Source organism: Sapajus apella, unplaced genomic scaffold, assembly GCF_009761245.1.
Source record: "Sapajus apella isolate SASKATOON/1434 unplaced genomic scaffold, GSC_monkey_1.0 scaffold2, whole genome shotgun sequence".
Lineage (NCBI taxonomy): Eukaryota > Metazoa > Chordata > Mammalia > Primates > Cebidae > Sapajus > Sapajus apella.
In genome coordinates, this window is record NW_022436942.1 from 29,832,636 (window position 1) to 29,858,203 (window position 25,568).

The 25,568-nt window shown below is 37.9% G+C and overlaps 1 protein-coding gene across 2 annotated transcripts in view; it reads right to left on the reverse strand.

Annotated features, from left to right (window-relative positions):
* PTPRB (protein tyrosine phosphatase receptor type B) overlaps nucleotides 1-25,568 on the reverse strand; it is a 119,014-nt gene that overhangs the window by 89,415 nt on the left and 4,031 nt on the right. For both annotated transcript variants that reach the window (XM_032295665.1, XM_032295667.1), the window contains exon 3: nucleotides 15,512-15,768. In XM_032295665.1, coding sequence (XP_032151556.1) covers nucleotides 15,512-15,768 — 257 coding nt within the window. The remainder of the gene's footprint in view (nucleotides 1-15,511; nucleotides 15,769-25,568) is intronic.

Genomic DNA, 25,568 nt, shown 5'->3' on the forward strand with positions numbered 1-25,568 from the left:
AAGGAGCATTTAATTGTACACAAGCGATTTTAGAAAAATATTTCAACAAGTCTTATAATTTTTTATTGATTTTTTTGGAGCACCATCCCCAACAACTGCCAAAAGAAATGAGATTCCCCATTCTAATTTTCACCTCAGTGGGAAGCATGGCATATTCGTTTCTTTTTCAAATAGGCTATATATAAAGCTATGTTATTGTCTACTGTATGTACTGTGTCGACTTTCAGGAAAACTAAAACAAAAAAAAGTGAAAAGTGTTTCAATTCTTTTGTTATTTATTTATTTTGAGTCAGAGTCTCACTCTATCACCCAAGTTGGAGTACAGTGGTGTGATCTCAGCTCACTGCAACCTCTGCCTCTTGGGTTCAAGCAATTCTTGAGCCTCAAGTCTCCTGAGTAGCTGGGATTACAGGCATGCACCACCACACCCAGCTAATTTTTTTTTTTTTTTGGTATTTTTAGTAGCGACTGGGTTTCACCATGTTGACTAGGCTGGTCTTGAACTCCTGACCTCAAGTGATCCACCTGCCCCGGCCTCCCAAAGTTCTGGGATCACAGGCTTCAGCCACCTCACCCAGCCTGTTTCAATTCTTTTAGAAAACATACTTTTAAAAATACCTCTAATGAAAAAATGAAGTTTCTTCCCCTCGAGAGATTCTATAGGCTTTTAATCTACAGCCAGACCAGAGATCCCAAATCCTTTCAAGTTAGCAAACACTCAGATAAGTCAAACTAAAACATCTTTGTATTTCTGGGAACAAAAAAAACTTCCTATTTCTCTGCCTAGGTCACCTGCACAGTAAATAACATTTACGCTGTATTTCGTGCCCAAGTTCAATGGCTCTGCACAACCTGGCATGCCTGTCAGCTTCCTCAGTGGCAGGGGTCCCCTCCTACTATCCATGGATACTACAAGCCTTCTTACAGGCTTTGGCTGCCCTCAGCCTTCACAGGAGCCCTTTCCCAGTTTTATTCCTTTGCAACATTATGATTTTCTTCTTTTGCTGTATTCAGATAACAATGTGGTTTCCTCAACTGTAACACTGGGATAATATCTACTCTAAATATACCACACAGCTGTTATGAGCAAATATCACAACTATGTTAAAGTACCTTTGAAAACTTTAATGTGCTGTAGAAGTGTCACTTTGCCTAGAAATACTCTGTACCCAAATCACATTTCTGGCTCTCTTTTAAATTCATTTGCCCACTTACTAACTTTCATTGCTCATCTTTGTATTTGTTCTTTTCATTGGGGTTTTAAATATTCTCACAGGCTACCCCTCAGATTTGGGATCTTCTTACTTAATATGTTAAATATTCTTCTGTCATTTGTGGAAATCTTCAGTATATCCCATCTCCACCAAGCTTTCCAAAACATTTTTTTAAAAAAAGCTACATAGCATTAACATACTATTATTACTCTATCAGTTAACTTTAGAGCTACATTTCATTTTCAATATACCTTTTAACAATCTTTCCTTATCATGAAAGAAAATGTACCAAAGAGGCAAAATTTGAGGAGTACAAATCAAAGAGAGTAATAAGAAAATATCCTCACCATTACACAGTTTAGATGCTTCCAAATTCTATGTTATTAATAGTGATTTGTACCAAGATATATCTCCACTGAAACAAAATTAATTTAAAAAGTCAAAAAAAAAATGTAAGGAACACACAAAAAATAGTGATATGCTAATAATGTCCTTGGGAAAAGGAATTAGGAAAAATAGACATGATTTCTTTAAATATAATCCTTTACTTTTTGATCTATAAAAGAGGGACATACACATTTAGAATGATGTGTCTTTTATCTGTTTTATGATCTTCAGTGTTTATGAAGAATCATAGCAATACCTGAAGGAAAGGACCAATAGTCAGACATGTCTTTTCTGAAAGTATATAACTACTATTTCTTTCTTTGGAGAACCCTGAGGCTGACAGCAGAGCTCCCAAATGATTAGTGAGACCTAAATAATCCATAAAAATGAGCATACTATGAAACAAGAGGGAGAGTTTAAACTTAGGCTTTTATCGATTACATTTTTCCTTTTATTTATTTATGTTTTATGAGTCCGAGTCTCACTCTGTCCCCCAGGCTGGAGTACAGTGGCAGGATCTCGGCTCACTGCAACTTCTGCCTCTCTGGTTCAAGCAATTCTGCCTCAGCCTCCTGGTAGCTGGGATTACAGGTGTGCGCCATCATGCCCAGCTAATTTTTTGTATTTTCAATAGAGACGGGGTTTCACTATGTTTGGACAGGCTAGTCTTGAACTCTTGACCTTGTGATCTGTCGGCCTTGGCCTCCCAAAGTGCTGGGATTACAGGCATGAGCCACTGTGTCTGGCCACATTTTTCCTTTTAAAAGTCCATAATTTAGAAATCCGAGGAAACTGTAATAGATTCAAGAAAGTATAAGACTGGAAAAAGCTGCCAGATAGCATCTTTTCTATGAGGAGTTTATTTGAAACTACTGAACCAAGTATAAATAAATTGATTCATTTTGATTTTTGTTCTCATCTTTGTTTGGAATTCTTCAACTTCTCTTGAGCTTACTTGCTCTTCGTAAGGACACTACATTTGAATTAGAAGTTGCATTCCAGAAATTTGGAATCAGCCACTCTGTACCACTAAAGGGGACAAGCTTTTCTCCTTGCCACTAGGAAACCTTTCCCAGACTGCATGGGAAGGGTGAGGCTGCTTTTGATTAGACTTGAGTGAACAAACAGCTGCCTTTAAAAAAGTGTTAGCAATTTAAAAATCATTAACTGGCTGGGCGTGGTGGCTCACACCTGTAATCATAGCACTTTGGGAGGCTGAGGCAGGTGGATCACTTGGGTCCAGGAGTTTGAGATCAGCCTGGATAAGATGGACAAACCCTCTTCTCTACAAACAATACAAAAATTATCTGAGTGTGGTGGTGCATGCCTATAATCCCAGCTGCTCAGGAAGCTACGGCAGGAGGATGGCTTAAGCCCAGGAGGCAGAAGTTGCAGTGAGTCCAGATTGTGCCACTGCACTCCAACCTGGGCAACAGAGAGAAACCCTGTCTCAAACAAAAACAATTATTAATTATGAGTTCATGGCTGAAAGCACGAATTTTGTCACATTATAAACATAGATGTTGAATGATACAATGGGTCATCTGGGGTTCTGGGAGCCACTGTTTGAGAACTGCTACTTTGGACAGGGGTTTGAAGTAAACATGGGGATGAGGAGACTGTGGTATTGGATGAATGAAGGGAGGGCAGAGTGGACTGGTTAAGTTAACCCACACTCCCCTCACCTATGACTAAAAGTCATGGTCCTTACAGCGGCCCCTCTTTACCTGGCCTCTGCCCATTTCTTTCCTTCCTCCTGCTTGCCTCCTAGTCTCCATTTGCCTGGGTGTGATAATTCATTTACTTTCATTCAGGAAACATCGACTAGCCACCTATTGTGTGCCAGGCTCTGGTATAGGTTTTGGAGGCTCCACTCTCCCTTCCCTGCCTACGGAACTGACTCGCCCTAGAGCTCTTGTGTCTGTCATTTCTTCTTCTTCAACCACTTCTCCCCACGCTCTCTGCTTGGCAATCTTTCTGTTGTCCTTTAGATTTCAGCCTAAACACATCTCTATGGGGCAAGTCCCTTTCTGACCTGAAAAGAAAAAATTATCTCTTTATTATTCTTCATCTCAGTAGAGATGTTTGATTCAGAGCAATGACTCTTGGTGATAATCTGCATTATTTACGTATTTGTGCACTGTCTGCCTTTCCTGATCCTATGGAGGATTCTTTTAGAGCAGAATTTTTGTCCTGCTGTTCTTGTACAGGGAATGGCATAGAGTCTCAACCAACATTTGCTGAATCTTCATATCAGCTTAGTAAATATTGTTACATGAATAAATATCCTAAACAAGTCCTTCTAAAGATGGTCCTGCTGGATGCCTTAAATACTATCCTGGAAGGGAAGAGGGAAAAGAGAAGAGAAAGAAGAGGGGAGAGTAAAGGAAGGAAAAGAAGAGAAGATTTATTTAGAAGACAAAGGTGAGAAAAGTGAAGGGTAAGAGGAAAGACAAAAGGAGGAAAAGGAGGAGGAGGAGGGAGGCGGTGCCCTTTGGAACAGTGGTTCTCCAAGTGTAGCTCTCAAATTATCGTTGTCTGAGAACTTGCTAGAATGTGGGCCCAGCATGGCTCCATGTTTTGATTTTTTGAGAAAAGTCGAAATCCAGACTTTTTGCATGTAAAATCTCCTAATGTCCTCAACATTAGTGCCTTATTCCAATGTTTTAAACAATGTTAAGGTCTCATTATAAAAGCAAAAAAAGACACCTGTGCTGGCCAGACAGTCAGCGCCCCAGTTTGTGGTGTTCAGAGAATTCATGGAAATAATGTTCTAGCAACATGATACATAGAATAAGAAGGCACAGCCCTTACCCCCCACCCATAATTTCTGTGGGTGACTGTTTTCATTTCTGAGTTTTACCTCGAACAGGCTCAATAGTAAATTCTGGCAAAAGTGAATACACTTTTAACCTGCAGTAGGTGTCATGCATTTAATAAGAGATGCATTAAAACGTAGGGAAAAAATTTTTTTTTGATAAGTAGTTTAAAACCAAAAACCATGACCATCCTATTTTGTGTTTAGAGATACAGTCTAGGATACATGTTTTTCTTTTCTTTTTTTTTTTTTTTTTTGAGACGGAGTTTCGCTCTTGTTGCCCAGGCTGGAGTGCAATGGCGCTATCTCGGCTCACCGCAACCTCCGCCTCTTGGGTTCAAGCAATTCTCCTGCCTCAGCCTCCCGAGTAGCTGGGACTACAGGCATGTGCCACCATGCCCAGCTAATTTTTTTTTTTTGTATTTTTAGTAGAGACGGGGTTTCACCATGTTGACCAGGATGGTCTCGATCTCTTGACCTCGTGATTCACCCGCCTCGGCCTCCCAAAGTGCTGGGATTATAGGTGTGAGCCACCGCACCCGGCCGGGATACATGTTTTTCAAGGATTTTTTCTAGCTAAACTTCCTAGATCACAGGTCTCCAAAAAATGGAAATAATGAAAGCATTAGGAGAGAGCGGTTGTGAGAATTAAATGAGAAGGTGCATGTTATATGCATAGTACAGTTCCTGTCTAAAGGACTCAATAAATACTAAGTTTCAAGATTATTAGTAGTAATAATATTCTATGAATAACATTAAAATAAATCATGAATGCTAAGCATTCAGTAGTATTAGAGAATGACAAAAGTCATGGCTGAGAACTCGTCTTTCTGAGAATATCCAAATGGCAACAAATTATCATTGCTTCCAGTCTCATACCCAAATCATACCCAATTTTCATTCCTAAAATCATACCCAAGAAACTCTCCAGTAGAACAACACACAAAGACATTAACGGCTGCTCAGTCTGTTGGACCAGCCAAGATTTTTTTTTTAAATACTGCAAGGGAGGCGTGGGAGTGCCGGTTTTGTCTCTAACAGCAGGCTCCACTGTCTCTCTAGAACACATCTCTCAAGTTTCCTGGTATTTTTTCCCACACCCATTTCTCACCCACTTCCCCTCAACTACTTTTTATTTTGGTTTAACTTGAAGGAAATGGGCTTTACATAGCTTTTGTTATAGCTTTGTAACTACAAACAGCCAAATAACTTAGGACCAGACGTGAATGCAAGTAAACCACTCTTTCAACCACAAGCACTTCTGCATCTTCTTTCACAACCCAGTTCCTGCCACCCACCCTCAGAAGGGAGTCTACTTCCAGAGGCACCCAGTCGAGGCAGCAGTGCTTACAATGCGGCAGTCTGAATGGATGTAGCTGCTGCACATGATAGATTGAGGAGCTAGCAAACATTTGTTACCAAACCCTAGGATAGCAGACAAACAAAGCATGGCTTATGATAACATTGGCTTTAAAGAAAAGGAAATGAAAACAGTCACCCACAGAAATTATGGGTGGGGGGTAAGGGCTGTGCCTTCTTATTCTATGTATCATGTTGCTAGAACATTATTTCCATGAATTCTCTGAACACCACAAACTGGGGCGCTGACTGTCTGGCCAGCACAGGTGTCTTTTTTTGCTTTTATAATGAGACCTTAACATTGTTTAAAACATTGGAATAAGGCACTAATGTTGAGGACATTAGGAGATTTTACATGCAAAAAGTCTGGATTTCGACTTTTCTCAAAAAATCAAAACATGGAGCCATGCTGGGCCCACATTCTGTCTGCCTCTTGGTCCGACATCTCCCTCACTCTCTTCTCTGCTGGATGAAGCAGATGCATGGCATCTGAGAGACACCTGAATGTTGGAGCTGACAGTGATCAAAGCCCAAGATCAAAGGATCTTATCTTGTTTTTCAAAAATGTACTGCTAAAAACTTCAGCTAGATTATATACTCCTTGAAGGAAGGGGCCATGTCTTTTCATTATCTCCCACACATCACCAGGTCATGGCGACTCAATGTCTCCTTATATATTGACAGAGTAGACAATCACATCCCCACCACTAAAGGGCATGGCTAAGTATTTGTATATCTTAAACACAGTATGCAGTATTCTTCAGCTGCTCCAATGTAGACCTGGAACCCCCAGCATCACAGAATCTAATACCCGGCCCTTAAGCTTTATGATAAACGTGTCCAAGCAGCCCCTGTGCCCAGTGGACAAACTGATTCCATGGAAGAGCTGGTCTTTTTCAGGAATCAGGAGTTCATTCCTGATATAATTTCTCAAGCCACCAAGGTCCAAACTCTCAGCAACACACACACTGTGGTAACCTATCCACAGCTCTGCTGTCCTGGGCTGAAAGCACAACCTTCCAGAAAGAGGAGCAGACATAAATGTCCACACCCAGATGCGCAGCAAGAACTCATTAAACCTACATATGTGGGGTGTACTCAGTGGCACAGATCTATTTGGGATCCACAATACGAAAAGCTCTTATAGAAAAGTAAATGCCTCTTGGGATCAGATGATAAAAGAAGAAAAACAATAATAAAAAAGAAAAATAGGTATCTCCAACTTCCAAATGGGAAGGTTTCCCAGTGGGGAGAATCTTATCTGGATTTAGCAGTGGCCGTATTATACTCCCAGCTCCCCCAAGGTGTGGGAAGAAAGAAAGGGGATTTTAGGTCAAAGATAGCTCTTGGATTCATAGCATTTCTCCATTCAGTTACTTTTCACCATACCTCGCAATAACTGGCTTTCAAAACTGTTATTCCGTGAGTGGAATATGAGAGTGCCACCAATACCCAGCTGGAGTAAATTATAGAGATTTAAAATACTTAGCAGCTTCTTCCTGTTTCCAGAGTTTCTTTATCTTATCTTCATGCTTACCATCTCCAGTTCTGACCCATGGCTTTATTGCTTGCTCTTGCAAATTCATCATCATTTCTCTCATGGTATTTGCTCTCCTCCCACCACAACCCCTACCCATGTCCCCCTGATCCTCAAAGAAAACAGATCCAGTATGTCTGAGCCACTAGTTTATCCCTAACTCAGTGGAATCCCTTGGCGTCTCCCTCTGGAAGCCCTTTAGTAAACTGCTCCTCTACTCTTTTCATTTTTAAGAATTGTACAAATCTTGAGATTTTCAGGCTGGTGGGGTCCAGCGAATTGTAGACCACCTTTATGTTATTGGCACATGGTAGTCCACTTTAAGTGGCAAATTAAGAAAACTGTAGTCCATGTCAGAATTAGGCTTGAATGATGCTAATTATAAATTAAGGTCTTTAGAAACATATCCTCCCCATAATATATTATTCCCCAAGTGGCCTTTTTTTTTTTTCTTTGTAGCATTAGCAGTCTCAGAATCTGTTTATATTATATTCATTCACACTAGGCAATCTAGGAGTCATGACGAGTGATCAGGGGATGGTTTGCTTTTTTCCTCCCTGCTTCTTTGTACTCCTTCCTCCAGGCATTTGCCTCGGTAAAGGGGAATATCGTCCCATCTTTAGTTCTGTCCACAGAACAGTGGTAGCAGTGGGGTGTCTCCCCTGCATACTTTAAGTGACCCAACAAAGGCAGTTACCCCAGACTTGCAAGCAGTGGAGGGAAGTGGGGTGTTTTCTGCATTTGCCTCCTCATGTATTTGGAGACTCACACTGGGCTGTGATCTCTTTGAAGGCCAAATAGAAGGAAACACAAAACTGTGAAAGCCCAGACCAGCACCACAATGGCTATTCATGAACAGAGGAAATGCAATCCCACTCCCAGGCCAGAGGGAGGGTGGGTGGCCAGGGGAAGATTTATAGATACTTAGCAGTATCAGAACCAGCCAGTCACATTTCTAATGCATGTTCAGCATTTTATCCCTTACAAACTATTTTCACATAATATGTTGACTCATCTGGTTTTTACCGCCCTGTGAAGAAGGCAAGGTAGGAATGATGAAGCAGAAATAAGGAGAAGCTAGTATTAATAGCTAAATCTATTGAATATTTATCATGTATAGCCAGCGTTATTGGTTTTTTGTTTGTTTGTTTGTTTTGAAACAGGGTCTCACTCTGTCATCCAGGCTGGAGTACAGTGGTGTGATCACAGCTCACTGCTGCCCTGGCATCTGGGCTCAAGTGATCCTCCTGCCTTAGTTTCCCCAGTAGCTGGGATCACAGGCACACACCACCATATCTGGGTAGGTAGTTTTTTTTTTTTTTGGGTAGAGACAGGGTTTTGCCCTGTTGTCTAGGCTGGTCTTGAACTCGTAGACTCGAGTCATCTGCCCACCTTGGCCTCCCAAAGTGCTGGGATTACAGGTGTGGAACACTGTGTCAGGTCTAGCTAATGTTCTAAAACACTTTACTTAATTGGAATTTAATCCTGTCTTATGAAGCAGAGTGAGTACCCATAACTATCCTTATGTTAAAGAGTAAATGAGTGGGACCTGAGTAACTAGTAGATTTCACCACTGGGATTTAAGCCAGGTTTCTCTGACACCAGAGCCACAGCTTCTGATTTATTAGGTTTAAAGTAGGGCCCAAGTGGTTGCATTTCTAATAAATTCTGGGACTAGGGCCCATACTTGGAGAACAATTGATCAAGGTATTTCCTGACTTATACCATAGACAAGTTTCCTGTCCTACTGATTTTGTCCTTGTGAAGACACACAATTCACATAATACTATTTATAAATGTGACAATAACAACAATGGCAGCCAACATTAACTAAACAGTATTTTACTATCATTCAGGCACTACTCTAGGTCGACAATGTGTGTTAATTCATTTACTGCTCAGGGTTGGGAGGTAGAAGAGAGAAAGCACAGAGTTTTGTGGTCAAGTACTGGCCCAAGTATAAAACCTTCCAAAGTCAGACCCCTCACACAGGCAGGTAAGGATGTGAGAAAACAGAAAAGGAGAAGAGCAGGGAACACTCTGATCCCAAGAGTCAACACAGGACAATCTTGCAGTAGCATTAGTGAGGAGTGATTGCTGGATTTCACATGATGTTCTTCTTGGCATTTACCTTTAATATCAGGGACAACATGTAAGAGAATAGGCGACTAGATGCTCAGGGGAGAGTGCGTGTGTGTGTGTGCGTGCGTGCATGTGTATGTGTGTGTGTGTGTGTTTTACTCTTCTTGGTCTGTTATTCCCTAGTCACTTAGTCTTGGGCAAGCTCCTCTTTAAGTTTCAGCTGGGCATCTGCAAAACAGAGAGAGTGGTGGTGGTGATGATGATGATGATACTATGGTAGATTGTTTAATGGTCACAGATTCCTCCTACTCAATATGCATGCTCCTTTACAATGTGACTTTGCAGCTCTTCCCATCAGGAAGTGGAATCTCTTTCTACACTCCCTGAATTTAGCCTGATTTGAGAGTTGCTTTGATCAACAGAGTAGGGCAGAAGTGATGCTGCACAGTTCCAGACAATGGGCCTCAAAAGGCTTGTAGCTTCCACCTTTGCTTTCTGGTGAAGCTGCCCTAAACCATCATGAAAAGGAAGCTGGTGTAGTGTACTAGGGGAATAAGGGGCCAGGTACAGGAGAATCTAGACTCCCCAGCCTACATCTAGCACTGACTGCTAGTCATGCAAGTGAAGCTATTGTGAATCCTGGAGCTCAGCTGACCCTCCAAAGTGAATGAAACTGTAAGAGTGAACCTAGGAGAAACTAGTAAAGGATCTTCCACCCATTCAACAGAATCATGAGAAATTATAAACTGTCATTGTTTTAAACCACTATGTTGTGGGGAGGCTTGTTACATGGTGATAGAAAATGGATAAAAGTACTCAGCTCCCCTGGTATATATAAAAGTGCTTAGCACCGTTTGTAACATACAAATCTTAGCTATTCTTTTTTAATCCCCTAGTTTCTCTTCTTTGCTAAAACTGTACAACATCTCTTTGTATTTTCTTCCTCATTACTCAAAGGAGACCTTGACGGAGGGAAAGACGCAAATACATGCCACTTTCTCTTTGGAAGAATTTTGTGACATCACCAGCTCCACTCCCAGTCCCAGTGTTCCAACTTCAGTGTGTCCTTTGATTGTGGGTTTAGTACACCGTGGTCACTCCATAAATGCTAATGGTCATCACATAGTATTTATAAGCATAAAATCTGAGCATTTCAGTTGTTATTCTTTGTTCTCTAGATATCTCTTTTGGATTAAATTCTAAATTCTATTTTATGCTACATATTTGTGGGAATAAAAGGAATCACAGATAATTTAATAGTATCACTAATAATTTAATAATAGTATCACTAATGTAGTGCTATTCCACTCCCCTTCCCTCACCTCCTCCTAATTTTGCACTATTCCACTCCACATTTTTCCTTTTTACCCCCCACAAAACTTTACTGAGTATTAAGCACTGTTTTTAAGTCCTGGAGATACAAAGCTGGATAAATACAGTCCCTACCCTCCAAAAACTCATATTCAGATTTTTCCTATCAATAGTCGTTAGTTTCTACTTATTATTTTTATAGTTAGACTATTAAATGATCTGATACTATTAATATAGTGTTTTTAATAATACTGTATTAGCATCACAGATCATTTAATAGTATAACTATAGAAATAGTAAGTAGAAACTAATGTCTATTTCTGGATGAAGAATGCATTTAAAAGCATGTATTTGAGATCTTTTTCTTTTCTTTTCTTTTTTTTTTTTTTTTTTTTGAGATGGAATCTCACTCTGTCATCCAGGCTGGAGTGCAGTGGCATGATCTTGGCTCACTGCAACCTCTGCCTCCTGGGTTCAAGCAATTCTCCTGCCTTAGCCTCCCGAGTAGCTGGGACTACAGGTGCATGTTGCCATGCCCGGCTAATTTTTTTGTATTTTTTAATAGTGATGGGGTTTCACTGTGTTGCCCAGGTTGGTTTGGAACTCCTGAGCTCAGGCAATCCACCCGCCTCGGCTTCCCAAAGTGCTAGGATTACAGGTGTGAGCCACCATGTCTGGCTGATCTTTTTCAACATACATTCAGTTCCTTTACATGGGATAATTCTCACGGGGTTCTTAACTATGTAAGTCTTTTCTATATTCTTTACAGAGTGATGAGTCTATACTCAATGATTTTGACCACAATGTTTATATAATTCTGTAATACCATTTTTTTAAATTAGTTTTTACATCTCCCATAATGTCTGCCGAATAGTAGGCGCTCATTAAATGAGTATGGAATGCATGATTGGATTGAAGTAATAAAGATCCCAAGTGTCTTTAAGAGCTAATTTTAGATAATAATTGGGATCTCTTTCTAACTTTCCATTCTGTCTCATTTCAGTTCCTTCACCTTCCCCTATTTCTTTCTCCCCCATGTCTTAATAGGTTAACTCCCATACGACTTTAAGCTCGGTTCCTATGTTGCCTTCTCTAGAAGACATTCCTGGAAACATCCATAGCAATCAGGACTCTCTCTTTTGTATTCTAAAAAGCCTGTGTATATCTCTATTTCCCTTAGCACCTTGGCAGATGATGAGTTTCTTCAGGGCAAGTTTGTTATTCATTTTTGTGTCCTTGTAGAAAGCCATACAGATATTAGTTCCCATAGGCTTACTAAGGACCAGGTTCTTGCCCTTAATCCTTGCAACAGCCTTTAGAAGTGGAGACTCCATTTTACAAATGAGGAAACTGAGGCTTGGAGAGTTTAAGTAACTTGCTCCAGTCCTCTAGCTAATAAGAGCTGTGGCAGAGTCAGGACTTTGACCTCAAAGTCTGAGTTCTTTAGCACTCTGTTTTCTGACACTAGTTTGGTTCTCAAGAAATGTCTGTGGAGTAGATGAACGTTTCCCAAAGCCACTAAATTAAACAGCCATCGATGCCTTCTCTTTTTTCTCTTATACTTACATGTGTGTGTTTGTGTATAATTGTGTAAGTGGAGGGGGAGAGTTGAAGGGTGACTAAGAGAGGAAATAGAAGGGACAAAAAGAACTGGATCACTAGCTCATGAATGGAACACTAGATAGATTCAATAGTATAGACATATTAAACACTAGAGGCACAAACTTAAAAACACGCACAGAATGAAAGCACGGCTGCTCAACATGACCATCACACCTGGACACTGGCAGTACCCAAGTGGTCATTTGTTACCCAGGTGGCCAACAATTCCACCTACCTGCACACCACTTCAATCTGCTCACCTCCCAGCACTCTTTGCCACTCTCCCCATTCCATATCACTCTACTCGGCTGCTTCACCTCACCCCGCTCCACTCTGCTCCACTCCACGTCTTTCCTCTTCGTGCCATTCCATTCCAGTCATCTTCCCTCACCTCATTTTGCACTATTCCACTCCACACTATGTTTAAGTCCTGGATATTCAAAGCTGAATAAACACAGTCTCTACCCTCCAAAAATTCATATTCGGATTTTTCCTGTCATCAATCATCAAGAGGCCACCCCAACCTACAGTCCAATTAGACTAAGTTAATCCAAAATCATCACAAGCCAGATGCTGTCTGATAAGGAAAACAATGGATACACAGAGATTTTTTTTCTTTTTACACGATTCCAAGCAATTAAGTCAAATGATTTTACTCCTTTCTTATACTTTTCTAGGCATCCTCTGTCAAGATACAGTACCTTTTGAAATTACTTTCAAAGGACAGGCAATTTATATCCCAAGTGACTCATTTTTACTTTCAAGGTATCTAACCACAGCTGTTTATAATGGACTATTATAAAGTTAAAGCTCTTGCTAAATCAAATAACAATCTAGCAGGGATGCTCAGACTAAGGCTTTAGAGTCATGAGAGATGCAACTGTTGAAACTGTCTTTTGAAAGAGCATAGCTTTTACATACTAGCTTTCCAGGACACAGTTAAAACTTTGCTTAAGTTTCAAGAAAAAAACTGGAACATGATGTAGTTGGATGCATAGTCATTCTGATGTCCTACCTGGGAGCTCATATAAACACTACAGTGAATCTCACTTTAAAAAAAGGCTACATGACCCAAGGCTGCAAACGCAGGTCTGGGGCTGGGTCATGTGAGCTCTGTATCACAGTGCTGGGTTGGCCCAGTCATGTCTGCAGAGCTCCAGAACTGGCTGTCTCAGTCTTGACTGCAGCAGAGCCCGGCTACCCTTGGACTTCTCTCTGTGTTTCACAATGATTCAAGCTAGGCAAAAATGGGAGAATGTTCTTTCGCTAAAAGACAACCCTTTAGTGTTCAGGCAGATAAATGTTTATAATAGTTTTTATTCAATATGTTTCTTATTTGACACATTTAATTTTTTTCTGTACTGTTATATATATTAAATGAAATTTCTTGCAAACTGATGTTAGAACGAAGTTTTGGCTAGGCATATTCAGACACAATGAGGAAGTGCTCCTCCAAGAAACATTCATTTCCAAAAGTAAGTGGTGATACTATTTGGCCATGAAAAAGAAGGAAATCAAGTCTTTTGTATCAACATGGATACATTATCTTAAGTGAACTAAGTCAGATATGAAAACATAAACACTGAATGTTCTTACTTGTAAATGAGAGCTACATAATGTGTACACATGGACATAGAATGTGAATTGGCAGACAATGAAAACTCAGTTTGGGGGGTTGGAAGAGTGTGGATAATGAGACATTACTTAGTGGGCACAATGTATGGTATTTGGGTGATGGATATCCCGTAAACCCTGACTTCACCACTGTGCAATCTATGCATGTAAGAAAATTACAATTTTAATTGTAATTTTAACTAAATTTAAACAAATTTTAAAAACTTTAGTTAAAAAAAATAAGTGGTGAATCTCTCACTCATGTGAGTGGTTGAAAGGGTTTGAGAGTTGGGGATTTAGGGTGAGCACAGTGCCAGATGGTGATGGTAACCTTAAGTCATAGCTCTTTTGCTTCCATTTCCTGTCTTCCTTTCCCATTTTCCAAGCCCAGACAGATCTGAAACCATAATTATCAGGCTAGGAGAGGTGGGTGAAAAGCTTGGTGGAGAGTGAGAGAATTTGGACATGTTTCCTTCCCCTACTCTAAGCCCAAACTGGGTGGGGTGATGGGAGAGGAGACGCTAATATTTAAATCAAATTTAGAGTTCACATTATTTCCTGTAGTTGGTATTTTTGTTAGGAAACTGAGAGTAAGTATTGAATTTTAAAGTGATATAAAGTGTCCAGAAAAGTAATGAGTCTTTTCTAACTTCTATTCAGAAGCAAAGAAAGAACTAGGTCACAGGAAAGATTTATAGTAAAGGAAAAGTGGAGATAAAAATAAAGTCCCTTGAGTCATTCAATGTACTGGCTATATTTGTTTTGTGATCAATAATGAAACATGTGCTCACCAGCCGGGAACCATATGCAATGTTAAATTCTGCACAATGCAAAAGATACCAGAAGGCTAAATGGATGTGAAGTCATATGACTTCTATAAATGATTTGGGTTGTTCATTAGGAAAAAGCTGGAGACTGCCAGTGGAACCTTAGCTTTTCTGATGTGCTATAATTATACGTGTTGACAAATGGTGGCCTAGAACTCTGCAAGGAAAGTAAAACCAAGGAGACGAACACCTGACACAGAATCACTATTTGAACAGACTCCTAGGATGGTACCATCCTGCATCTCAGTCGTTTGACTAATGTCACCTTGTGGAGGTGGTTCGAGGATGTTGATGGGGAAGTGACATGTAACTTTTGCTCATCTTTTACTGTGCTCCTGAATCAATTATAGTGATTCTTGAATCTGCTATTGCTTTGGACCCTTTCCCTTCCTTTAAAGCATAAATAATTATGACATATATGCAGGATCGCCTGCAAGGCACTGATCTCAGTTTCTGTTTTCTGGTTTCAGGACATATGTAAGACCATGAACCCTGACTTCGGTTCAGAAAACATGGCCAGCCCGCAGTTATGCTGTGGCAGCCTAATTATCTGCATCTGATGAAGATGTAGACATCTTGAGTGACTTTCAAAGATTTTCATTATGCAAGATGCTTCCCTGTACAATTAGCAGCTAGGACACAGAGTGAGAGTGCCTAATCCCCTGCTGCAGCAGTGGCATTTTCAGCAAAGCAAGTCTTTTCAAGCAATGGGCTTCCTGAGACATGCAGAGACCACACTCCACACCCCCTTTCCTTTTACCTCTTCAGTGGTGCTAAAGAAGGGCTGAGTAGTCGACAAAACCCATGATGTGTCTGTAATTCCAGTCGTGTGCAGACTGGGATGCTGCCTCTCGCTGCTGTTTTGGCTGTAGCTTTCTGCAGTACTTCTGATGAAGGCCTCTGTGGTGTTCCTAATAAGGTGTTCCAGGCTGTCTGGAACTGCAGTAAAGGTAGTAGGAATCTGGGGAGGAGCTGTGTTTCTAGTGCTCCTCACTGAAACTTCTGTTCCCAGGCCAGCTGAGGTAAAGAAAAGACAGTTGCGAAGATTATTCTCATGTTTTTTGAATTCTTGACATAAAAGCAATTTTACTTAGCAAAAGAAAGCCTTTTCAATAATGGGCATGTGATAAGCTTCCGTTATATGAAAAAAGCAAAGGTACTTTGAATGTGTGACAGTGCTCATTTGTCCTGTCCAATTCGCTCATCCTTTATCCAGTTATCAATTTTATACTCTGGAGGCAAAGCTGTAGAAACTGTGCTATCAGAGAAAAACCCAGCTCTGTGTAGAAGACAGGATTAAACTTAATCTATGAGAATTTAGGAGGGTCACTGAATTGGCTTCAGAGGAATCCATGAGTCTCCCAAAACTGCAAAATACTATGTACATGTGCATGTATAACTTTCTGTGGGGTACTGCCATAGCTTTTATCAGCTTCTCAAAGCAGGTGTTAAATAAAATACCAGGTTAGGCAATTTAATGACTTGACTAACTTCACCACAAAGATTGACAATTCCTGGGAAAGTAATGACACTGTTAGCCACAGTGCAAACTGTTTCTAATCCTAACTGTGTGAGTTACAAATGATGAGACTGTTGTATTTTCTAAGCTATCTTCTGGAAGAACAGAGAACTGATTTACAATTTATGAGCTGGTGGGATTAATTTATAGCTTTGTTTTGCAAGGCTGAATTGCCCATATTAAAAAAGCATATTAGTTCATGAGTTAGGTTCACTTAGCCATAATTTCAAAATGTACTCTCCATCTCTTGGGGATCTTGCTAATGTGTAAATTCCGATTCACTAGAGATGGTTGGATCCAGCATTTTAAATAAGCTCTTAGGTGATGCTGATGTTGCTGATTTTGGGGCAGCACTTTGTAGCAAGACCCTAGAGCACACTTGAAGCGCTGAGTAGTTCTGTAAATTATGGTCTGAGGTGGTATGTTTAGATGTTTCTATCAACTTCATAGTGCACTAGAGTTCTATGGGATAGACAAACCCGCAAAACCTTATATAATCAGATGACCATCACTTTGAAGAGTTTCTGGCTAAAAGACTGGGAGAGTGAAGATTTTATTTTTCACTACTCATTTACTGGTTATTTATTCAAACAACTGTTTATTAAACAACTACTATGTGCCAGGTGAGGTCTCCTAAAGAAGCTATTTATCATCCTACTTTCCTGTTCCGGTCTGCCTTACTTAGCCCTCTTTTGAATTTCTTTCCATTCCACTTTCAACTGATTAGTGCATTTCATATAATAATGTAGGTAAAGAAGAGGGAGACGAGGGCACAAAAAGAGGATTAAGATGGAAAAGGTATTTTATAATTTATCAAGATATAAATATCAGCAGTTCTTCTAAAAGTTAAAAAAATAATCTTGGCTATAAAGCATCCTTTCCTTGAGATGTAGAGGGTTGTGCAAAGTACCTTGTACATAAGGTTGATGAATTTACAAATAAAAATACATTATGTTCAGTTAAATTATAATTTTAGATAAATAGCCAAACAATTTTTAGTATAATTTAGTATATTTAGTGTATCCCAAATGTACAATTACATAAAGATAATATACTGTATATTAGTAATATACTGAAGATTACTTGTTATTTATCTGATATTCAAATGTAACCAAGTGCTGTGTATATTATCTGGCAATCCTACTTGTACATCTACCAGATCTCAGCTTTGATTGATTTGTGGATATTCCCCTCAGTTTGTTTGTTTTTATCTTTCCAAATCTTGTGTCACTGTTACTGCCTCTGTGCCCAGATTAGCCACTCTGGACAAAGATCAGGAGATTTATTCATCCTTGGGGTATTTTCTACATGACAAACTCAATTATACCATTGGTGAAATTCCTTTATAACAGACTCCCGAGAAACAGTCTTAATTCTGTAGTCTTACTTGAGTTAGGTGCTTGAATGTTCCCTTAAGTAGACATTTGTCTATTGTAGGGATGTAAAAATTTCTGTACATGGGGATTAGCATTTGGTTGATTTGAGCTTTGGTTGATACTGATCCTCTGAGTTGACTGCTATGTATGACAATTTTAGCTCTTAGACCCTCAAAAAAAATTTAACCATGGGGTTAGGACAAAAACAAGCTTCTAAATACCTAGCATGTAATTACATGTCTTAGTATGTCAACCTATGCTTACTCTTCTTCACTAAGGAGCTGTTGGTAAGTTTTTAATTGTAAGGCACTTTTATGTTTTGAATTTTTTATGTTATAAACTTTTCTCATGTTTTACGAACTCTTCACATAAAAGTAATTTTTTGCTAAGCAATTACTTAGCAAAAGAGGGCCTTTTTAAAAAAATTAGCTTACATAATTCAGTAGATGAAACTGGACTTTCCCAAAATTAGATAAATTTTCAAAACACTCTTGAAATTTCTTCTGCAAATAACATAGACTATTACCACTACATGTAGCTTTGGACTATCTTATGGAAAAAATTTCAGTCTTCTGTAATTATCTTTGATTAATCTTCTAAATATATTTTTAAAACATCCCATACCAAACAAGTTCATTTTCCATTTTAGACTGCCACCTTTTTTCCAAAGAAAGAAACTACAGAATATTCAGGTCCAGTACCCTTTCATTTTGTGTCTGTGTTTTTAACTTGTGCTATTTAAAAAGCAAGAAAGAAGATTTAGTGTTAACATTCAAGTTCCAAATTTTGTCAAATTTAAAGCAGTGGTTTGCAAACTCTGGTAGGCATCAGAATCACCTATGGAGCTTATTAGAATATTGAAGCCCTGGTCCTCCCCTAGAAACTGCAATTTAGCAGACTTGGTGTTGGACCTGAAACCTGATTTTCTAACAAGTTTTTCAGGTGATTCCTAATATACATGCATGTATATGGTTTTAGTCATAAGCATAATATGAACCAAAAAGAAATTAGAATCATCTCTTATGTGGGTACTGAAGGATTATAAAACAGATGGAAAGAATGAAAATCCATTACAGAAATATATAAGATGATCAAATTAAGTTTATTTTTCTATCTCCTGAACTCTTGAAATAGGTGAAATGAAATTTTATTTTAAAATAGTAGATCTTTGGATATTTTGGTATCCATGAATTCTTTGGATGTTCTTAAAAAATCTATATACATTTCACAGTTCATGAATTAGCAAGATGTTTTGACAAATGCAAGGAAAACGTCTCATACAATGGAACAATATGCAAAAGCTATTTTTGAAAGCTTTATTGTACCATTGTTACTATATTGTTTCCATAACACAATTTCTCCCAGAACACAATTCAAGGTAAGGTAGACCATTCTTGGTTAATCTAAAAAGTTTTAGCATTCGAGTTGCATAAAGCTCTTTTTATAGGGTACTATCACCTTATAAAGTGATTTGTAATGGCTACATAATATCAAGACCACCTTTCAAATTCATTTTTACAAGAGCAATGTGTATTTTATCTTATAAATTAATCTATGATTGGCTCAGAAATAAATTTTTTATGATTATAGATATATATAATGTATATAACATATATAATCTTTATATATATAACATGTACAGACATATATAAAGATTAGATATATATTATATATCTAATTATATTATATATCTAATCTTTATATTAGAAAGTAAAATTAATAAATGGAAATTGATACTAAGACACAGCATAGTAAAAGACCAAAGCATAGCACAGGAAAAAAATCACATGAAAAAAATTATTGAAAGACTAACTAAATCAAAGATATATGTTTCAAGAACCAACTATTAATAATTCTAAAAGCATCAAGAGACAATAGATGCTGGAGAGGATTTGGAGAAATAGGAATGCTTTTTATATAATCTTTATGTTTATTATACATTATGTATAATATGTAATATATAATCTTTATATATAATATATATAAAGATTATATATAGATTATATATAAAACATATATAAAGATCATATATATAATATATAAGATTATATATAATATATAATAAAAGGTTATATATTATATATATATTTTACAAATATATATATATATATATATAATATATATAGAGAGAGTGTTTCCCTTCTTTAAATAATACAAATAACTTTTAAGCATGTTGAAAACAAAATAACTTGAATGAAATTCATTTTTGGAATAGAAGATTTTAACTATACTGGTACTTTCTATTCTGTAGGAAGATGCCAAATATAATGTGCCTTTTTAAAAATGAATAAATCATCTGGAAAAGAGATAAGAAATGAAACAGGAGATACTTTAGAAAAGGATTATATCTATCTGCCTGTCCGTCTGTCTGTCTGTCTATCTATCTGGTTGGCTCTTTGTATCTGTAGGTTCCGTATTGGTGGATTCAACCAATTGCAGATCAAAAATATTAGGAAAAAAAATGGATGGTTGCATATGTATTGAACATGTACAGACATTTTTTCCTTGTCATTATTCGCTAAGCAATACAACAATTTATATTTACATTGTGTTAGTGTTATTAGTAATCTAGAGATGATTTAAAGTATACAGGAGGATGTGTGTAGCTTATATGTAAACACTGCATCATTTTATATAAGGAACTTGAGCATTCTTGAATTTTGATGTCTGCAGGAGGTGCTGGATGCCATCCCCCATGTTATTAAAGAATGACTGTATACACACACACACACACACACACACACACACACACACACACACACGTGCATTAATAAAAATTTGACTGGAATACATGGGAATAATGGACTAAATAATTATTGAAAATGCTTAAAAGACTCATTAACATTTCAGAAAATATAATTAGTGAAATAAAGAGTATGCCTAAAGATTTAAACATAAGACCTAACACCACAAAAACCCTAGAAGAAAATGTAGGCAATATCATTCAGGACATAGGCATGGGCAACTGGCAACAAAAGCCGAAACTGACAAATGGGATCTAATTAAACTAAAGAGCTTCTGCACAGCAAAAGAAACTATCATTAGAGTGAACTGGCACCAACACAATGGGAAAATATTTTTGCAATCTACCCATCCGACAAAGGGCTAATATCCAGAATCCACAAAGAACTAAAACAGATTTACAAGAAAAAAACAACCCCATCAAAAAGTGGGTGAAGGATCTGAACAGACACTTCTCAAAAGAAGACATTTATGCAGCCAACAAACACGAAAAAAAGCTCATCATCACTGGACATCAGAGAAATGCAAATCAAAACCACATTGAGATACCACCTCATGCCAGTTAGAATGCTGATCATTAAAAAATCAGGAGACAACAGATGCTGGAGAGTATGTGGAGAAATAGGAACGCTTTTACTCTGTTGGTAGGAGTGTAAATTAGTTCAACTATTGTGGAAGACAGTGTGGTGATTCCTCAAGGATCTAGAACTAGAAATACCATTTGACCCAGCAATCCCATTACTGGGTATATACTCAAAGGATTATAAATCATTCTATTATAAAGACACATGCACACGTATGTTTATTGTGGCACTTTTCACAAGAGCAAAGTCCTGGAACGAACCCAAATGCCCATCAGTGATAGACTAGATACAGAAAATGTAGCACATATATACCATGGAATACTATGCAGCCATAAAAAAGGATGAGTTCATGTCCTTTTCAGGGACATGGATAAAGCTGGAAACCATCATTCTCAGCAAGCTGACACAAGAACAGAAACTCAAACACCACATGTTCTCACTATAAGTGGGTGTTGAACAATGAGAAGACATGGACATAGGGAGAGAAACATCACACACTGGGGCCTGTTCAGGGGGTGAGGGCTAGGGGAGGGATAGCAGGGGGTGGGGGGATAGGAGAGAGATAGCAGTAGGAAAAATACCTAACGTAGATGATGGAGTGATGGATGCAGCAAACCACCATGGCATGTGTATACCTATGTAACAAACCTGCACGTTCTGCACATGTACCCCAGAACTTAAAGTTTAATAATAAAAAAAAGACCCATGATTAGAAAGTAAAATTAATAAATGTATCAATAAATAAATTGATACTAAGACATAGCATAGTAAAACACTAAAGCATAGCACACGAAAACAATTAGATGAAAAAAATAATTGAAAGTCTAACTCAATCAAAGAAATATATTTCAATAACCAGCTATTACTCAGTAATTCTACTACGTGTTGCATTATGAAGACATGCCTGTTTTACCCGATACTCCATGTTTTCTTTAGGAGAAAAGACTGAAATAGTAGGGTAGAAGGAAAGCATGCTGGGTGGAGGAGGAAGAATGGCTCCCAAGTTCAGGGCTATCAGGCTGTAGGAGAGATGTGTTGAACCAGAGGCTAAACAGAGTGAAGGAAAGGGGAGCCGGAAATGGGGTGAATACCTTGCCATGTTCAGGACTCACTTGTCCATTAGACACAAGGTACAGTGATTAGGGCCCATGATATTTTTAGGGCAACACAATGATTTAATTTCTTAAAAATAAAAAAGTAACTTTAGAGTCAAAGGAAATGTTTGAACTTTTTCACAGATTAGAAAAAGTGAGAAGTTTAGGCTACATGAAAATCTATTATTTTACTTTTCTTTTTTTTTCAGCAGAGGAAGGGGACCACAGAGTCAAAGGAACCCAGAGCCCATGAAAGTCATACAGAGTCCTGTGTGTGCCCTGATAAGTTCATTGATGTGTCACAGGCTGAATATGGCTGGGGAACTCTGGATGTTATACCTGCTATTTTCAATGTTCATATAAATCATGTATCAATTGTCATTGATAACATTGTTTTCAGACATATTTTAAAGTGGTCCACTACAAGGCTCATGTTGTTATAATGATGCAAGAAGAAAAACGCTAAAATGACTGTGACAGCCAAATTAGTCAAAAGTAGGGTTTGTATACACAAAAGACACTTTCTGTTTTGTTTTTCCCCACAAGCTCTTTGCATTCACAAGTACTTCTGCCAGCCATTAAAGCCAACAACTTCTACCAAAACTTTTTTCCCAAGAGTGTATATGACTGCTTGTCTTTTACAATGTTCACACGTTTTATTCCCTCTCCCAAATCACTACAATTCAGCAATTACTTTAACCAGCAGTTATATTGAGCCTGCCAACAATATGGTTTAGTTCATCAGCAAAATCTCTTTGAGGGATTTCACCGGCTCAGTCATATCATGAACACATGAAAATTTGCCTACAAAAATTTGCCTGCTTTCCAGTGCTGCTTTTGGAATTAAAAAAGACAATTCCTGCTCTCAGAGAAAGGTGAGATTTGAATGAATGAATCTGAATAGAGTAATGAATAAATGTTGATTGGTTGGCTGACATTCTATATTCAGTGTTATTTTCTTCACAATATAAAATGTCTGAGTGAAAATAACAATTTTAGACAATCGGCTAGCTTTTTATAAATGTAAGACTTGACGTTCCTTCAAAAAGTCATCCAAACCACGGATGAAGTTTTGCACCCTTCACCTGAAAGTCCTTGAATGACAGAGACACTGTCTATCTGCCAATGGATTTGCGTAAATGTTTTGAAACCATTTTCAAGTTTGTAATGTTTTAATTTTCCCCTGGCAAGGAATATTTGCTTAGATCTACTAGCAAACCAGTAATTTCCTTTGAGTAAATTTCTCTGTTTCCTATACAGATATGGAGGCCAAGGAATGAGAAATTTTCTCCATCTGATAGATTCATAAAACTTCAATAATTGGTCCACTGTAACCTTTGTTGTTTGCTTGGGGCCAGTACTATTTCTTGTCGGAACAGACGTAACTGTAATTTTTTTTTTCTTTTTGAGATAGGGTCTTACTGTGTTGCCCAGGCTGGTCTCGAACTCCTGGCATCAAACAATCCTCCTACCTTTGCCTCCCAAAGTGCTGGGGTTATATAGGCATGAGCCACTGTACCCAGTCAACTGTAACATTTGATTGCCTGGTGAGTTTAAATATTATACTTGGATTGCATAGAAGACAAAAGCAATAATTTATGATGCCATACCCTAACTATTTACGGCATTCCTGAAAGTAATCTGTAAAGATTTATGATTTCTTTTCCCTTTATTGTTCTGACATTAAGCACTTTGCACAAAGTTGAAACATTTATTAATTTAATCAAGGAGAAGAGGTAGTTAGTAATAACAGTCACAGCTAAACTATTAATATGATAAACTTTTATGTGCCCCCAAAAGACTGTTTAAAAATATGCAACTTTAAAATTACCCTTGAAACATTTTTTTAAAGAATGGGTGCTTTATGTGATATACTGGCAAGGACATATATTGGAAAGGAAAATACTTTCTTCTATCTACATTCTATTGTAATTACCTATTTATTTACATATGTGATTTCCCCATTACTCTAAAGAGTAAGTTGTATTTAATGATTTTCAATCTTGACTGCACATCAGAATCACCTAGGAAGTACTTTAAAAATACAAGGCCTGATTTAGTCAGCCGAAAGGAAAAAGCCCAGGTTTTGTCCTCTAGTATTAGTTAAAAGCTGCCATGTGAGTCTAATATGCAGCTTGGTTGAAAAATCACTGGTGTAGGGTACCTCAGCACTAGCACGAGCTCTGGCACATAGTAGGTGTTAGATAAATGTTACCTGGAAACTTGAATCCAATTATTAACATGTCTTTTATGAAACAAATATGAAACATGTGGTTTTAGATTTTTACCTTCATAGATATGTTTTCTTTTATTGAAGAACATACAAAAAAATTCACATCTCATAGATGGACAACACAAGCATTTGTTCTGCTTTATAGTATTAACAACTTAAAAAATGGTTTGGAATAATTCACTGGAAACATATGAAAACATACTCTAGCAACTTGTGAGCTCTCATAATATAGGTCTACAAATAGCATTTTTAATCTTTTATTAGGGCTGGGCATGGTGATTCATGCCTGTAATCCCAGTACTTTGGGAGGCCAAGATGGGAGGATCGCTTGAGCCCAGGAGTTGGAGGCCACAGTGAGCTATGATCACACCATGGCTCTCCTGCCTGGGTGATAGAGCAAGACTTTGTTTCTAAAAACAAAAACAAAGTGACAAATTTAGGATGCAGCAGAAAAATGTATCTGTTAGCTTGTAATTGTGTTAAAGCAAAAGTATATATTATACTTATGTGTACTCAAATATAAGAGTGTATTTTTACCACAATTGTGCAAATTTTAACATCTGCTTTTTCTAGAAATCCATCTCTTCCCCCAACACATATTATCAGGCATGTTTTGAATACAGCATTGTTCAATGGTTAATTGTAAATGGCTTATTCTAGGTACTTTATTTTTGAAGTTCATTACTGGACATATTTGTATGAACTTCACAGGAGGTAGTTTTTCTATGAATTATCTATTATGTTGAATAACTCACCACTGAGTCCATATCTACTTTTTTTCCTTATAAATTAGACTTTTTTTTGTATTATACTTTTAGTTCTGGAGTCCATGTACAGAATGTGCAGGTTTGCTACATAGGTATACACGTGCCATGGTAGGCACGGGCAAAGACTTCATGACTAAAACACCAAAAGCACTGGCAACAAAAGCCAAAATAGACAAATGGGATCTAATTAAACTAAAGAGCTTCTGCACAGCCAGAGACTACCATTAGAGTGAACGGGCAACCAACAGAATGGGAAAAAATTTTTGCAACCTAGCCATCTGACAAAGGGCTAATATCCAGAATCTACAAAGAACTTTTTTTTTTTTTTTAAGTTCCAACTAAATAATTTTATGTTAAATAAGGCTTGATTAGGGTTTGGGGATGAATCTCACTCCTTGTGTGTAACAGTACAAATGTAATAGTTATAATTATGTTTCTATATTATTTAGGACAGGCCTTGATGAACCATCGGAAAGGTCCTGTACAAATTGGTGCTATATGC